A 17,408-nucleotide genomic window follows, 5' to 3' on the forward strand; every position below is an offset into this window, starting at 1 on the left:
ATTTCTCAAGTACCTCCTATCAAACCATTCATTCTCATTTCCTAGACACAGATAAAAAAAGAGAGAGAAAAAAACCTCCAACCGAGTTAATCAAACCTTTTCATGACAGAGACAGCTTCTCAGAGCACATACCCAGGTTTGGAAGTTGAGGAGGAGGAAGGAAAGAGGGGGAATCAGATTAAAGTGAATGGCAGCTCGTTCAATGAAATCTTGTAGCCGCTTTCAAACCGAATCAGTGCTGTGAGTTCACCTAAAGGGACTGGGAGTGGGGGTGACTGTTCTGCAACGGAGCAGTGCTGGGCAGGGCAGGATCGTGGAGCCTGGCTTAGGAACACGATGATTTGCGAGAGACGCTTCCTACAGGGGTCGGGTAACAGGCAGCCCAGCAGCGAGGAGGCGTTTCTCCGGCCGGGAAGATGCTGGGGCTGAGAAGCGGGTGTGCTCGCGTGTGCTGCACGGCTTGGCCTCCCGCGCTGTTCTGCCCACGGACTGCGATCGCCCAGCCGGGCAGGAGCCGGGTGGGGGGGACACGCAGCATCTGCCGGCCCAGCCAGCCGGACCGATCCCAGGCCATGTCCACCCTCACCTCACTGCTGCGCCTCTCTCACCCGGCGCCGGCGGCGGCACGGCTCGGGCTGGCGAGCGGGGGTCTCGGAGGACCCCTGGCAGGGCAGCAGCCCCAGCGCGCTGGTCCAGGCCGGGGAGGATGGGCTGAGACAGAGCGCGCCCTCTGCCCCTCCCCTGGCGGGCTGTGTGCGTGTGAACGCAGGGCGGGCGGGGGTCTGCGCTGCACGGCCCCCGCGCGGGGCGGGGGGATGCTGATGAGCAGGGACGCGAGAGAAGCCCCCAGAGCCAGAGCCGGAGCTGGAGCCGCGGCCGATTCGGTGGTCGTGGAAGCCCCGCCCGCTCCCGGAGCCGGGGGCCGTCCTACCCCCCTCGCCTTCCACCCCCTCGGCTCCAGCCGCTCCGCAGAAGGAGCGGGGCTGGCTGGCGCGCTCGCTCGCTCCCTCTCTCTCTAGCTCTCAAACACACGCACCAGGCTCTCCCTCGCTCGCCCATGCAGACAGCAGCCGGAGCGGCGGAAGATGGCTGACTCCACAGGGCATCACCCACCCTCCAGCCCGCCTGCATCTCCGACCCTCCCCGCGCCGCTCTCGCCTCCGACCCTCCCTCACCCCAGCTTCCACCGCTGAGCCAGCGACCCCCGCCCAGCCCCGCCGCCCTCCCCACTTCTGCTTCCCAGCCCCCCCACGACACCAGCAGCCATTTCATCTCCACCAGCCAGACACAAAAAATGGCAGAAATGGAGAAAGAAGGGAGACCTCCCGAAAATAAAAGAAGCAGGAAGCCGGCTCACCCGGTGAAAAGGGAAATCAACGAGGAGATGAAGGTATGTGCCTGTGAGGGGGAAGGGGGGCGCCCCTGCCACTGCCCCCCCCCCTCCACCGGGCAGGGCAGTGAAATAAGAAAGGATCTCTTGTCATTTTTTTTTTTGGTAGGATGCACTGAATGTGTCTCAACTCCGCCTCCTGGGCTGAAAACAGAGCCGGATTCACAGGCTGCAAAACCAGCTCATTGACCGCCTTTGATTGCTTGATATTTTTTTTTTAAACTCTCCCTCCTTGGGATTTTAAGCTCCTTGGGTGCATTTTCGATTACAATCCTCGCAGGTTAGCCGGAGAGCTGTGAAGTTAGGGGAGGAGGGAGGGCTTTTTCAACACTGGCTTTCTCTCCTTTTTCAGTAGCCAGCTGCAACCATGTAATTAAAATGTCAAAGTGAAATGTTATGGTCTGAGTTGCACATCATTTTTGGACTTAGAGATAGGGACTCTCTCCCCCCCCTCGCTTCCTTGCTCCTCCTATGTTCTACATGCCTCACTTCACAGTTAATCAAAGCAGCATAGGTGCTGTTGAAAGAGAGCTGTCCGAGGGGCTGTTGTTGATAGGAATCTATTTATTGTTTGGAGTCTGTTCCTATCTGATAGGAAACTGTGCCAATCCAGCTGTTTTCCAGAGGTAGCGCTGGAGGCTGTCCTTCCAGCTGTTAGAATGGGAATGATTGCACAAGAACGCATTTCAGGACTTCTTTTAGCATTAAGTCGCAGTTTTAGGTTGGAGTGTCCTATTTTGTGCCTTTATATTCTCTGTCTATTCCCTGGCCTGTATTTATTTTATACGTCTGATGTATTTTCCCCATGAGTCATACACAGCTAGCACGCATTGCAGGACTTCAGCTGAACTTACTTTTTTAAAATGCAAGTATAAATTAAAACAATTGTTTTATTGTTATATAATGATAAAACTACCATTATTTAATTTCAATGGGTAATTTATACTAAAACTGGAATCTTGCTGTGAAAATGTCATTATCGATGTCATTTTATATATATAGAAAAAACATACCTATTAACAAGACATTTGATAATATAGCATTGATTTTCACCCAGTATTAAAGGGGAATGCTGTATGCAATTCCCCGCCCCCCCCTTCAAACTGCATTACTAATTTGACTGGACATTCTTTACTGGTTAAGGTAGGCATTCTCTTTTCCATGTTGTCTGTGTCCTGGAAATGTGGACTAGGGTAGTATTAGTGGTATAAACAAAATAAGGGCTAACTGATAATAAAGAGTTGCCACTGAAATCCAGGGCAAACCACTCTAGAGTCCACCCCCAGAGAGCGTTATTGTTTCTTTGAGAGATTTGTGACATTTCCTGTTTTCAGATGGGACTTTCTAAACGCTGTGGATAGTAACAGTAATTGCTCCTCATAATCACATACTTTTGGGAGCTGCACAAATCTTTCATATTTTAAAACACCGCTTAATGCAGTATATATGGAGTGCAGTTTTCAAGTTTCATAGGTTCTAGAATTACAAATTAGTTAATTTTAATCAAAACATGTGAAATGTTATCCTGGCTGGATATAAAGGCTGACTGTGCTGGATCCTCTGGGTTTGTTTTGTTTACTTTGGCTGCAAGCACACTCAGCGGTTTGGGAGATAGTTGTTCTTCTACAGTATAACAGATGTTTGTCTGAAATGATGAGGAAGAAACAAAAACAACATTGTGTGAAGGAGAAAAATTACACAGTTTTAAACTATTGCTTTGATATTAAGGATTGGAATTAACCTTGATGTAGAGTTTCGCTTTTGTAATAATTGTTTACTGTTTAACGTTACAAACCTCAGGATTTTAACTGTATTAATAATTAAATCACAAGTAATATGCTGATATGATTGGAATTTAGAGCAGATTTTTTTTTTCTGAGCTGAGGTAAGGTAAATGTTGGCAGTAGCTTTCACAAAGCACAGATCACCTAGTAGTGCAAATTATGCTATTGAGTTAGGAGACCGCATTTTTACTAAGAGCAGTTGGTTCTTATAATCATCTAACTATAATCAAAGAAAAAACTTATGAAGTTTGCATATTTGTGCTGTTTAGAATGTTAAAAACTGTGGGGGGGTCATTGTGTTTCTCTCGATACATTTTTGCATTTAATAAAAATCTGTTCTAGGTTCTTTTTTCATTATCCTGAAGAGTACAGTAACATATATTGGTTACACTGTATAAAATGTGTGCAACAAAATATCATAGAGAGCACAATGTGCTCTTTTGTAGGTTCATATCTATAATGTTCAAACAGCCTGACTGTTTCCCTTCATCTGAACTGCTTTCATCTGGACCAGTGTAAAATAAGCTCTGGTAAGTAATCACGGCAGAGCAGAAAGAAAGGAATGTATACAGCAATAGACAGCCTAAGCTGTAAAAACTGTAACCTGAGTAGGAGCAGCAGATCAGATATCAAGGCTTCAAGGTAGGGGAAATGAAAGAGATGAAGGGGAGGAAAAGACGAGAGAGGGAATGGAAAAGTCAGCTTGAAAAGTGAAGGAGTAGTAGGAGGGCCCCCTCAGGGAAATTTGGCTCAGGGATTAGGGAATTTTATCATGGTGTACAGTGACCTACTCAGGTTTCAGCCCATGTTGGATCAAATTGCTTTGCTTTGCTAGCAGAAAGAAAAAGGACTGGTGTATATGTGATTTTTTTTTCTTCGAGTAATAAAAAGGCCATTGGTACAAGTGTCTATTTTAAGTTCAGCAAATGCAAGGCACTATGAATGAGCAATAAAATTACCTCATCACAAAGACTTCTTTCATGATTTGCTGTTTGATAAAGTCACATATTTACTCAAGAATGATCACTAAACCCAAACTGCTCGGTTTTCATAGGTTGCATCAGTAATGTTACTTCCAGCTCAGTTTTAATATGATTGGAAACTCGTGTTGCTTGCTGTTTCATTATGCCAGATATTAAGTTACATTTTTGTTATCCCTAGCCCAATGTACATGCCGGTTGTAACAAATTTAAATCTGATACAACGTTATGTGCAAAAAATACATGACTCTGCATAGTTTCCCTATATTACATTTCAATTAAAAAATATTCAGATAGAAGTGTTTTGTTTCCCTGTGACCTTCACAGTCTCTCTCTTTTCCCTAATTTATTTTTCTGTCCTTCTTTCTTATATTCTCTTTCCCCCGCCCCCCAGATTATACTTTCTACTTATCTTCAGAGATGGGTGTTCATATGCCAACTAGAAAAACAACAAATTGTTATTCTGAAACTAAGTCAGTGTCATTTATCACTTTGGTACTTTTCAGTGACTATTATGAATAATACAACATGTATTCTATTCAGGAATATAATGTAATTAGGGCAATCTGACACTTTAAAAAACTAGTTTAATTGTTACAGCCTAATCAATACAATAGTCTCTAAAGACTTGATACAGCTCTATAACTCATTCCTTCATCCCCTCCCCATATATTCCCTCTACCCACATTTACTTTCATGTGCTATGCTACTGGGGGTAGCAGGAAAGCTTAAGAATGTGAAAAAGGTGATTTGAAATATGTTTTATTAAATTTTCTAGAATAAATCAATGTGATTGCATCAAGCATAGTGTGCTGGAAGCTCTGGTAAACAAACAAGACAATTTATCTACATGTTTAGATTTTTTGTCAATTGCAAAGTTAGCGATTAATCTGTGTTATAATTTCACAGAACTGCCTCCATGTGCCCTAGTTTACCATCTATATATAGTCTCAATAAGTAATTTGTACCTAAAACTGTGGTTTCTTTCTGATGCCTAAAGCTTAAGACATCTGTTATAGTTTAACAGTAAACTCATCAAAAGATTCTTCAATTTAGTGTTTTAATATTCCCTGTATTTAAAAGGACCACTGTCAAAATGTAATAGACACTGCGGTGCTGACTGTATTTGAAATGAACCAGATAAGGGTAAATATTAAAAAGGTTCTAGGGGAAACTCCTCCCTTCTCTCCTGAAAAGCAAAAATGTGTTTGTAAAAATAAAATCAGATAGCCTTTATCAATTGTACTATTCCAGGGCACTGTTACTATACCCGTTTTCATGGAAATAGATTTATGAGATACCTACAGAGTGAATTGTATTATCTGCACGAGAGACCTGCACCTATCCTCTTTAATGGACTAATACGTCTGTGTATTAACTGTTTATACAAATGAGGTTGATAAATTCCACCTTACAACGCTAATAAAGGGATGGCTGAGTGAGAAAAAAGGAAGTTAAAGAAAGGTCAGGAAAATTTACTTATTGACAGCATAATATTCAAAATGGTGGCAATGCAAATAAGCAGAGAGAATGTGGACTGGAAAAAAAGTGATCAAGTTCATGTGATGAATATACCTACATTTTAATTTCCTTTATATACCTGAGGTGAATCCTCAGTGCTGTATATCTGGTGGGTCATTCATGTAAGGAAATGGAATGGAGCCACTCTTCGTCCTCTAAAATCTCAACTAAACATTCAACAGTAAAACCTAGAAGAAAATTAGTCTGACAGACTCATTCTCTTTTGTGTTTCCTGCCTCTGTCTTTGCCAGGCCTCACTCTATGAAGCCAGGACAGCCACTGTGAATAAGGTTCATAGAGAAAGAGAGAAAATAGAGATAAAATTGAAGGAAAAACACCATTTTGTTTTAAAATATATCCATTAGTAAAAATTTAGGAAAACTGTACTCTGTGAAGTAAGGTCCAACCTTAGGTATGTGATTACAATGAAATGAATCCTGTAAAAGGAATCAATGTTAATGGATATAAAATTTCTGTTGCCTCATATCGTTAGTCTCATAAAAGAAATCACAGACATTCAGATCCATAAAATCTTCTTCCCTCTTCCTATTAATGAGAAGTAAATTCACTTCAAATTACAATCTAACATATTGATAGTTTTTCAAAGAGGGAGATAGGAGGGTATTTCTGTGTGGTACAAGAATAAAGAAATGATCCTGTTAGAACATGCAATCAAACCACACTGCAGAATTGCAGTATGTGGCTTGGGACTCACGGGGCAAAAAAGAAGATATGTATATTAGGAGCTGAAGACTTTAGGGTATCGTTATTACATAACCAAGGGCTTCTGGAATACTACAGCATTTTAAGGCCAATTTCTTTGGCAAAGATGAGTCTGTTGCAAATCTAATTCCATGGCAGTTAAGCAGATGTGATAGCACACTGCTGCACACCTACATTGTCAGCTAACATAATCCAGGAGATTTCACTTTAGCCATTCTGTCGGATTTAATTGATCGTTTCAATGCACTAGGAAATACAGCTCAAGAGATTATCAACGACTTGGGATAATAGATATATGGAGTAGGCCATGACAAAAACATGAGCATTGTCTAGTGGTCCAAGTATGGAGGGACATAGAGTCAGGAGTTCTGAGTTCTTACTCTTCAGCTCTGTCACTGATTTATTGCCTTACCATGGGTATTAGTCAGCCAGTTTGTATCTCAATTTACCCATATGTGAAATGAATATTATCATGGTTCCTTATCAGTGGGGTTTTGTGAACTGTAAGGCACCAGTCTTGCAATCAACTCTGCTAGCACAGTGATCTGCACCAGGCATTTGATATGGTTCCACATGGGGAATTATTAGTTAAATTGGAAAAGATGGGGATCAATATGAAAATTGAAAGGTGAATAAGAAACTGGTTAAACGAGAGAGTACAACGGGTCATACTGAAAGATGAACTGTCAGGCTGGAAGGAGGTTACTAGTGGAGTTCCTCAGGGATTGGGTTTGGGACCAATCTTATTAATCTTTTTATTACTGACCTCGGCACAAAAAGTGGGAATGTGCTAATAAAGTTTGCGGATGACACAAAGCTGGGAGGTATTGCTAACACAGAGAGGACCGGGACATCATACAGGAAGATCTAGATGACCTTGTAAACTGGAGTAATAGTAATAGGATGAATTTAATAGTGAAAAGTGCAAGTCATTGCATTTAGGGATTAATAACAAGAATTTTGGTTATAAATTGGGGACACATCGCGTTGGAAGTAACAGAGGAGGAGAAGGACCTTGGAGTATTGGTTGATCACAGGATGACTGTGAGCTGCCAATGTGATATGGCCATTAAAAAGCTAATGCGGTTTTAGGATGCATCAGGTGAAGTATTTCCAGTAAGATAAAGGAGGTTTTAGTACCGTTATACAAGGCATTGGTGAGACCTCATCTGGAATACTATGTACATTCTGTGTCTCCTGTGTTTAAGAAGGATGAATTCAAACTGGAACAGTACAGAGAAGGGCAACTAGGATGATCCGAGGAATGGAAAACCTGTCTTATGAAAGGAGACTCAAAGAGCTTGGCTTGTTTAGCTTAACCTAAAGAAGGCTGAGGGGAGATATGATTGCTCTTTATAAAATATCAGAGGGATGAATATCATGGAGGGAGAGGAATTATTTAGCTTAGTACCAGTGTGGACGCAAGAACAAATGGATATAAGCTGGACCATAGGAAGTTTAGACTTGAAATTAGATTGAAGGTTTCTAACCATTAGAGGAGTGAAGTTTCTGGAACAGCCTTCCAAGGGAGTTGTGGCAACAAAAGACATATCTGGCTTCAAGATTAAACTTGATAAGTTTATGGAGGGGATGTATGATGGAATAGCTTAATTTTGGCAATTAATTGATCTTTGATTATTAGCAGGTAATATGCCCAGTGGTCTGTGATGGGATGTTAGATGGGGTGGGATCTGAGTTACTACAGAGAATTCTTTCCTGGGTGCTGGCCGGTGAGTCTTGCCCACATGCTCAGGTTTAACTGATAGCCATTTTGGGGTCGGGAAGGATTTTCCTTCAGGAAGATTGTCAGAGGCCCTGGAGGTTTTTCGCCTTCCTCTGCAGTGTGGGGCACAGGTCACTTACTGGAGGATTCTCTGCACCTTGAGGTCTTATAACCATGATGAGGACTTCAGTAACTCAGGCGTACGTTGGGTTGGTTACAGGAGTGGGTGGATGAGATTCTGTGGCCTGCATTGTGCAGGAGGTCAGACTAGATGATCATAATGGTCCCTTCTGACCTTAAGTCTGTGAGAACTCAATGGGGTTCAGCAGGTATCCACATAGTCTTTGGGGTCCATGCTAATATTGCATAATAGGGACCCAGTTGATTAATGAATGCCATCCTGGTGTGGAGGACCTGCATGAGGTCCTGTAGACCACTCCGGCCTCCCAGTGAGGCCAGACAGTTGGGCATGCTGGCAGAGTAGCCAAGCAAAGGGCCTCTGCCGTCCTCCCCCCCTCCCCCGCACACACACCAGAAGGTAGGTCTTTGTCCTGCTTTGACATGGATCAGTGTGAAGATTACCAACTGAATGGATTAGGAGGGTGGCCCCTGTATCTATTATATATAGATCCAGTGGTCCTATCACTCTGCACAAATGGGATAGAAGCTCTGTTTCCACTGTTTGGCCCATAGACTGAAGTAGCAACCATTGGTGAATCTCCAGAGACATCCTGAGTGGAGGATGGATTTTATCTCCACTCCCTCTTACCCACCATACTGCATCGGGATAAAGTCTGATTACACAGCCTTTATTCTGGTACCATAATATTTAGAATATCTCTTTGAGAACCTCAGATGAATGTGTTACAGGAGTGCAAAGCATTATAATTTAAACACTACAGGTCACAGAAAACCACCACAAGATACAGCTATGCATTATGTACACAGGCCCATATTTTTGTAATTTTTCCAGTGCATAAGAACAGCCATACTGGGTCAGACCAATGGTCTGTCTAGTCCAGTATCCTGTCTTCTGACAGTAGCCAATGCCAGGTGCTTTAGAGAGAATTAACAGAACAGGCAATCTTTGAGCAATCCATCCCCTGTCATCCACTACCAGCTTCTGGCAATCAAAGGATAGGGACACCCAGAGCATGGGATTGCATCCATGACTATTTTGGCAAATAGCCTTGATGGATCTATCCTCCATGAACTTATCTAGTTCTTTTTTCAACCCTGTTATAGTTTTGGCCTTCACAACATCCCCTGGCAACGAATTCCACGGGTTGACTGTGCTTTGTTTGAATACTTCCTTTTGTTTGTTTTAAACTCGCTGTCTAATAGTTTCATTGGATGATCCCTGGTTCTTGTGTTGTGTGAAGAAGTAAATAACACTTCCTTATTCATTTTCTCTACACTAGTCATGATTTTATACACCTCTACCATATCTCCTCTTAGTCATCTCTTTTCTAAGCTGAAAAGTCCCAGTCTTTTTAATCTCTTCTTATTAATCTCTCCCCTTAATCATTTTTGTCGACCTTCCCTGTATCTTTTCCAATTTTAACATACCTTTCATGAGACAGGGTGATCAGAACTGCATGCAGTACTCAAGGTGTGGGTATACCATGAATTTATATAGTGGCATTATGATATTTTCTGTTTTACTATCTATCCCTTTCCTAATGGTTCCGAACATTCTGGTAGTGTTGACTAACACTGCACATGATTGAGTGGTTGTTTTCAGAGAAGTATCCACAATGACTCTAAGATCTCTTTCTTGAGTGCTAACAATTAATTTAGACCACAGCATTTTGTATGTGTTCTTGGGTTTATGTTTTCCAAAGTGCATTACATTGCACTGATCAACATTGAATTTCATCTACCATTTTGTTGCCCAATCATCCAGAAGTATTCAAAGGTTTGGCACTCACCATAACCCAGATTTTACTATATTGACGTTTCAGTCTTCTGTTGGGCAGATATCTCTGAGGACACAACTCAGGCTTAACATGGGCAAAACTGAGCTCTTGCTCCTTCCCCAAAACCTTCCCTCTTGCTCCTTTCTTAGTCACTGTCACTCAGACACCACTGCTTCCTCCTCCCTGTCACTCAGGCCTGTAAACAAAGTGCCATCTTTGACTCAGCCCTCCTTCTAGACCCACACAGCCAACTGTGCCTACATCTTGCTGCTGCAGGAAAAATAATCTTTGTGGCTCATCACTGTGACCATGTTATCATCTCATTGCATCCCTCCACTGACTCCCCCTTCTCCATTGTATCAAGCACAAACTACCTGTCTTCACTTTTAAGGCCCATTATGGTCTATTCTCACCTTAACTATCATTTCTTATATGCTATAGAGTCATAAGACCCCCACATTTGCTTCCCCATTGATTGTCCATTTGTCAGATTTTTGGAAGACTGCCATTATGTTGTCCCCCATGCTACCGCTGCAAAATCCACAGGGTCACTGCATTATCCTCCTTTACATTTCTCCTTAAAACCCACCCATATCATAATGCCTAGAGAACACTTGACAATGATTAGGCAATTGCTGTGCTGTGACTGCTGATTATTCATAACTGTCTTTTTGTTTCCTTGTGCTCTGTCACATGAACACCATCTTAAACTTTATTATTATGGTTATTACTTATCTGTATTACTGTAGCCTTTAGAACCATGGACCAGGACCCCATTCTGGTAGGTGCTCTACAAACAGAAAAAACAAAGACATAGTTTGTAAGCTCTTTGGGGAGTCTAAGATAAGAAACAACAGATGGATACAAGCAGACAAGGGAGTACAAGGAAACAATGAGACAATTTTGATCAGCATGATCGACAGTGGTATCAGCATACCTGCAGTCTAGTCATAATCATTTTTTTTGCAGCCATGATGGAAAAATGGAATCTTAAGAAAAGATTTGAAGGAGGATAATGAGGTGCTTTGTGACTAATTACAGGGACCCCCTTCCAGGAGGGGCAGCATGAAAAAAAGCAAGCATGGACTTCCAGACTTTGACTGTAAGCTCTTTGAGGCAGGGACCACATAGCACAATGGAGCCCTGGTCTTTAAGTGCTATAACAATACTAATATTAAAATATAATAATCAAAATAAATACAGTGAATTAATTTTGAGTTGTTTTTAATCAAAGGGACTTTTAAAATTAAGATTTTTAAAAGATTCTTCACTCATGTTGCCAATAACATAGGACCAAATCCTACTTTCATTGAAATTAATAGCAAAAGAACAGTTGACTTCACTAGAAATAGGGTCAGGCCTTTGGCTTTATTAAAACTAATAGAATTGTAAAATCAAATTTACTTTTCACCATGTTGCTCTTTACTTTTTGCACTTCACTCAGCGTGGATAGTGAAACTAGGCTGGTTCAATATGTCTAGAGTTACTTAACCTTTGTGACAGTGTGGGCCATAACTATCATCTTGGGTGGATCCTAAGGGCTGCAACTAATTTGTATACAGATTTATGTTCATTTTAAAAGTAAAGAATAAATGCCTACAGCCTTTATTTACATATTCCCTGACAAGTGATTAGAAATTACAGTACTCAACGGTTGCGTTCATCAACAAAGCATCCACTGGAGCTACTGAACTTAATTGAGGTTTAAGTTAGCGTAGAGTCTGGCATCTGGATTCTATCCTGTTAGGTTAGTCTTTCAAGGCTGTGTTTCCATAGCTGCAGTGTAGGAAACCAATGGAAGGGAAGGATCCATGGTCCCAGTCAGTTCAGAGGCTACATTTTGAGCAAACTTGGTTTGTTTAGTTTCACTTTCAGTTTCTAGTCAATTTCATTTTCTGGTTCTTGTGCTCTAGCACTTGTGCTGTTTTGGGGATTTCAACATTTCAGTGGAAGTTTTATTTTAAAAAATTTATTGTGATTTTATTCACTCTGCTGCTTACCCACCTTCAGGAACTGTACCCGGGTCAGTAATTTATTTCAGTTGAAATGGCTGTAGCATAGTGTGATTGATGGCTGAAAAAAAAATTGTTTTTTCTGCTGTAATGTTAAATATTTTATGATAGCATGAGACAAACTTTTGTGAATAATATATATTCTAAAAACATAACTGACTTCCAATTTCTGAACAAAAATCGTAACCAATCCTCTTTTTTCCTTATTTTCTTTAAATTACAATAAAATAAAGGTCTGTCATAATTATGTGTATCACTGAGATTTAAATGCATTACATATTATATACTAGATTTGAAAAATGAACATTAGTCTGGAGGAGGTGGAACAAACCTGGCAGTTAATGGTACACTGCAAATAGAATTCGATTTATGCATTCATCTCTTTGTTCCAAATGATTATTGATTACAAAAATAAGCAGGCAATTCTTCTCTTTCAGAACTTTGCAGAAAACACTATGAATGAGCTCCTTGGCTGGTATGGTTATGATAAGGTTGAATTGAAAGATGGAGAAGATATTGAATTCAGGAGCTACTCTGCAGATGGGGAGAGCCGGCAGCACATTTCTGTTCTCAAAGGTAATGACATTTAATGTTCCTTTGTTCATGCAAAGAAGGATTAACTATCTCAACCCGCCAGAAATGGCTTGCACTGGGATTCATGTTTTGTTGCTTATTCTGTGGCTGATTTAAATATACATCTCTGACAGTGCCTTCCAGTAAGCAGAAGGCAATACACAATACAAGTGTACACAATACACAATACAAGTGTACAACATTTAACAACATAGCAGCTAATATGCCCTTACTAATGTATCTCCAACAGTAACATTTTTTGAGCCAATTGTAACTCATGCACCCAAGATTCTAAAGAGCTGCCAATTTTTTTTTTTTTTTTTAAGGAAATGTGGAAATGTTTTCTTAGCAGTCTGGGTCTAATGAATCTTCCTTCTGACAAAATTGTTGGGCTGAGGCTTTTGATAAGGTCAGATGTTGAACTAGAATGTTCAGAATGTGTGGAAGAGCCATGACTAGTGTTTATAAAGGTTAACTTAATAATGTTTTTTATTTTAATATATTATTTCCTGAAAGTGCATTAGAAAGGCTTAAGGGGCGGAGCTTGTTTGGGGTCAGCATATCGGTCGTTCATGTACTGTATATAAATTTGTTCAAAATCTAAACAATGGGATTCAGTCTTTTTGTTCAGCAGTTCAGTTGCTACCTTTTGACTCTTCAGCCACACCAGATGGATAGGGAATTGCAATCACAGTGAAAAGAAGAACATTTCTTCAGAGTAAAAGAGTAGAAAATTGCTGGATCTTGACTTATCCAACAAGAATTTCTCAAAGCTGAGGTAAAAGAGAGGAAATTACAGAGGCTTTGCACGGTTGAACTGCAACATTTTGCTGCATATATGGCCACCAGTCTCTGGGGTTTCTTTATGGTGGCATGCAGCAGCATTGTATTCAGTGGGTGTTAATATGAATAGTGGCACCAAAGAGCCCAGTACTGGCGGAGAGGGTGCTAGATAAAAGGTGGAAAAAGTAGAGGTAAGATAAAACTATTTAACTGTATAGACATTAAATGTTTGCAGCCATTAGTTGTATAATGTTATTGATACACTAATTAGTATTTGTATTCCATTTAAAATACAATATGTGTAAGCCATCTTTAAAATAACTTGTTCCTATGCTCCAATGTATTTTATTTTCTTCTTACATTTTAATAAACAAAACTTACATGGAATTCTCTACAGCCACTATCTATGAGGAATCATATTTGTGGCACATTTTAAGAATAAGTCTTTATAGTATTTTGCTCACCATTGTAAAATAGATGGGATCATATGTATCATTATAAACACATGATACAAGTCATATGTTTTATAGTACAAACAAAGATGCTGAATACCTGTGCCAGGTAGAAATCTTTGGCTTACAGAGTCTGTAGGGAAAAAAAGTACTTTGCTTTTGTTGTGAGAAGAGTAATAGCTATTCTAGGATCTTATTAATCCTGCTCCTTAGTGAGTTAAAGTACAGCAGATAAATGCCTATAAATAAGAGTTCAGGTGTGGTTTTGTATTAAAGAATTACAATTATAACAAAATTTAGCAAATATTTTTCTAAAATTTCAGTTTTTTTTGTTTATCTTCTTTTCCATTATTACTAGTTATTGGAGTGGAATAAAAGGTTATCTTATTTAATCAGTCTGGTCCTTTTGCATAATTCATCCAATGACACCACAATATGGTGTGTGACATCACAATTCACTGCCATTGAAAATAATTGATATCAGAGACAGTGGAGTGTGTTGTCACTGAATAAATTGGGCATACTCAGGCTATGTAAAAGAAAGAGAGCCTGATTTTTTTAAAGTAGTACAGCAAAGTTTAATGTAGTTTTTGACAAAATATTATTTTGTTGGGATGTGGTAGAGGCTTTTGAAGGGGAAAATATTTTCATTTTTATTGTTTACTCTTTTTGTTTGAGAGAAAAAATTACATCAGATTAGTGAAAATATGTAGGAGCACCTAAGCAACACTTCTGCCGTACTGTATGATTTGTTCTTTTTCTTTTACAGAAAATTCTTTGCCAAAACCAAAATTACCTGAGGACAGTGTTATTTCACCATACAATATAAACACAAACTATCCAGGGCTTGCCACAGGAAATGGACTTTCAGACTCACCAGCAGGGTCAAAGGATCATGGGAATGTACCCATTATTGTACCATTAATTCCACCACCTTTCATAAAGCCACCAGCAGGTAAATCACATAACAAACATTTTAAAGAATTAAAACTATCATAGATTGTGGCTCATTTGTAAAAGGTTTAATTTAATTTTTTTGAAAGGCTGTCACAGTAGACTTATAAGGATCCTTAGGTAGGAAGCAGCAGAGTGACTTTATTTGCTAGTATTATTGTAAAATTCTTGTCAGTATCATGCTAGGCAAAATTCTGTACCTATTTATACTGCTTGTGAAACTCTGGATGTTGAATTATACTGTCTCAGCAATTCAACAATATCGGTTTTAAACAAATGATTTTCTTCTGTGAGAAAAGTCTTTCCATAAATTGATGGAAGATGATGAGATTATAAACAAGGTCCACAAAGCATACAACTAAACAAACGAATAGTCAAATCAATATCACATGTCCTTGTATCAGGATAACAAGCTCATCCCAGGAAGACTGTCTCAGTTCTCATTGAAATTCTGGACCATTGTCCTTTGGGGATTTTATATGATGTAAACGGTACCCCTAGAGATTGTACTGAAATGTTTTAAAAATTCCATGAAATTCTTATCTGGAACAATTTTTCCAACATGAATTTTCTGAGTGAGTTTGAGAAATTATTTATTCCACACTGCATGCTGTTTACTATTATCTGCTAAAGTAACTGTTATGGCTACACTAGTGTATATAATTGCTGTTATTATTTACTGTTGAACACACTGCAATAATTGGTGAATTTAGATAGCAGCAGGCTCTGTCTTGCTTCCATTGAAGTTACTGTGAGTGTTGTTGAACTGGGTTAACTTCACTGGGGGTAGAACGGGACCTAGAATGTACTAAATATGTATAAAAGAACATCACTATTACTCTGTTAGAGAATTCAGGAACGTGGTGATGTTTTTAATTATTAAGGTCCCAGTTATTCAATGGATTCCTGCACCCATACAGAGCCCCTCTGACACTGGGCAGAGCAGCTTGCAGGATCAGGGGCCAAGTGTGGAATGGGCTTCTCTATACTTCAACACATTTACAAAGTTGAATTTAAAATACATAATACATATCTAATTTTGTATTACTATTTTATTTGACAGGAAGCTGACAGTTAGAGGGTATTTTAATATTTTGAAAAAAATTCAAACATATTACTAAATCTATTCTCCTCTCTGAAAATTTTCCATGTATTTTGTTCAATTATTGCTAATTACCAGAGCTATTTGGGCCCACTCCTTCAACCTTTGCACAGCAAAAGATCTCAGTCATATGGGCTGAATCTTAAAATGGGGTTCATCTGTCCCATAACATTTAATCAAGGGCTTGTATTTCCCAGGCTATCTTCTCTTTCAATTTGATTCAAGACTGAAGTCATAATGCTGAATTTCTGGCAACACTATTATGTTGTTATAACACAGGGCTATGACATGAATTGTACATGCTGTCATAATTGATTAATTTAAATAACAGCAGTCAAGCAGGAAAAGATCGACTATGCTGTCGAAAAACAAATAACCTCAACCATAGCAATGGGGACACAAGAAAATACTGGCCAAGCAGATTTATTTCTGCTCTTCCCCCATCCACTTAACAACTGTGTCCCAGAGTCCACCAATAAAACTGACCTTCAAAGTATTTTTAAAAATTGTTCCTCCCACCATGCTTTTGATTTTTTATGATGTATAAATAAGATCTGAAGGTTGGGTTTTTTTAAGGTATTTTCTCATTTTTTTTTGTTTTTGTTTGTTTTTTACCTTTTTTGCCTTACAAATATTATGATGCCAAATCTGATTTTTCATGTTCCGGTTTGAGAACTTTGGGGTGTCTTGGAGATGTGTATCGTGAGCTCTTACGCTATCTAAAGAGGCTGGAGTATTGGATATATAACAAAATTATCTTTTCTCCCAAGTGTTCACTATGCAATAAATATGATTTTTTTTTTTGAAAACCAAATGAAAACCCAAAGAGTTTTAAATAGTCTGCCCAAATACCCTCACCTCTCAACTATTTAACTTTTAATATTAACTTAATAAAATACTAGGTGTTTTTTTAAATTTTACCCCAGCTACAAGTGTGCATGTACAAAACTGAAAATTCCTGAGTTGATGGCCCTTAACTGAGAATACTCTTCCCTGAGACATTTAATTCTAGACACTATTATCAAGAATACCCCAACTGACCTGATCTGCTGTGGAAGCATGTTAGAAAAGAAACAGACTCAGCCAGCACCCAAATCATACAGGTCTTTGTAGATCAACATCAAGAACTTAAATTGCACCTGGAAGTAAACAGTAAGTGAGTGCAGTCTTGAGAGAAGTGGTGCAATATGCTTCTTGTGACTAATGTCCCCAAACAGGTGGGTAGCTGCATTTTGTGCCAGTTACAGCTTCTGAATGATGTTTCAAGTTAGTCCCAAGTACAACATATTGAAACAACATGATACCAATAATAAAATTACTTCTACTTAGCCTTAGAAAAATCTTGTGTTCCACAGAGCAATGTAAAAGGAAAAGAGAATTTATTTCTACACAATAACAAATGATGTCAAAATAACAAGGAACAAGGTACAGCAGCCAGCAACATTACAGAAAAATAATAATATTTGTACTGGAACCATGATGCTAGTATTTA

General features: G+C 39.5%; 1 protein-coding gene across 2 annotated transcripts in view; it reads left to right on the forward strand.

Moving 5' to 3' along the window:
• Positions 1–914: 914 nt before the first annotated feature.
• The window catches only part of SOBP (sine oculis binding protein homolog), a 143,586-nt gene continuing 127,092 nt past the window's right edge, over positions 915–17,408 (forward strand). For both annotated transcript variants that reach the window (XM_075063872.1, XM_075063873.1), the window contains exons 1-3: positions 915–1,390; positions 12,490–12,628; positions 14,630–14,815. In XM_075063872.1, coding sequence (XP_074919973.1) covers positions 1,295–1,390; positions 12,490–12,628; positions 14,630–14,815 — 421 coding nt within the window. In that variant the 5' untranslated portion in view covers positions 915–1,294. The remainder of the gene's footprint in view (positions 1,391–12,489; positions 12,629–14,629; positions 14,816–17,408) is intronic.

The sequence above is a fragment of the Chelonoidis abingdonii genome, chromosome 3 (genome assembly GCF_003597395.2).
Source record: "Chelonoidis abingdonii isolate Lonesome George chromosome 3, CheloAbing_2.0, whole genome shotgun sequence".
NCBI lineage: Eukaryota > Metazoa > Chordata > Testudines > Testudinidae > Chelonoidis > Chelonoidis abingdonii.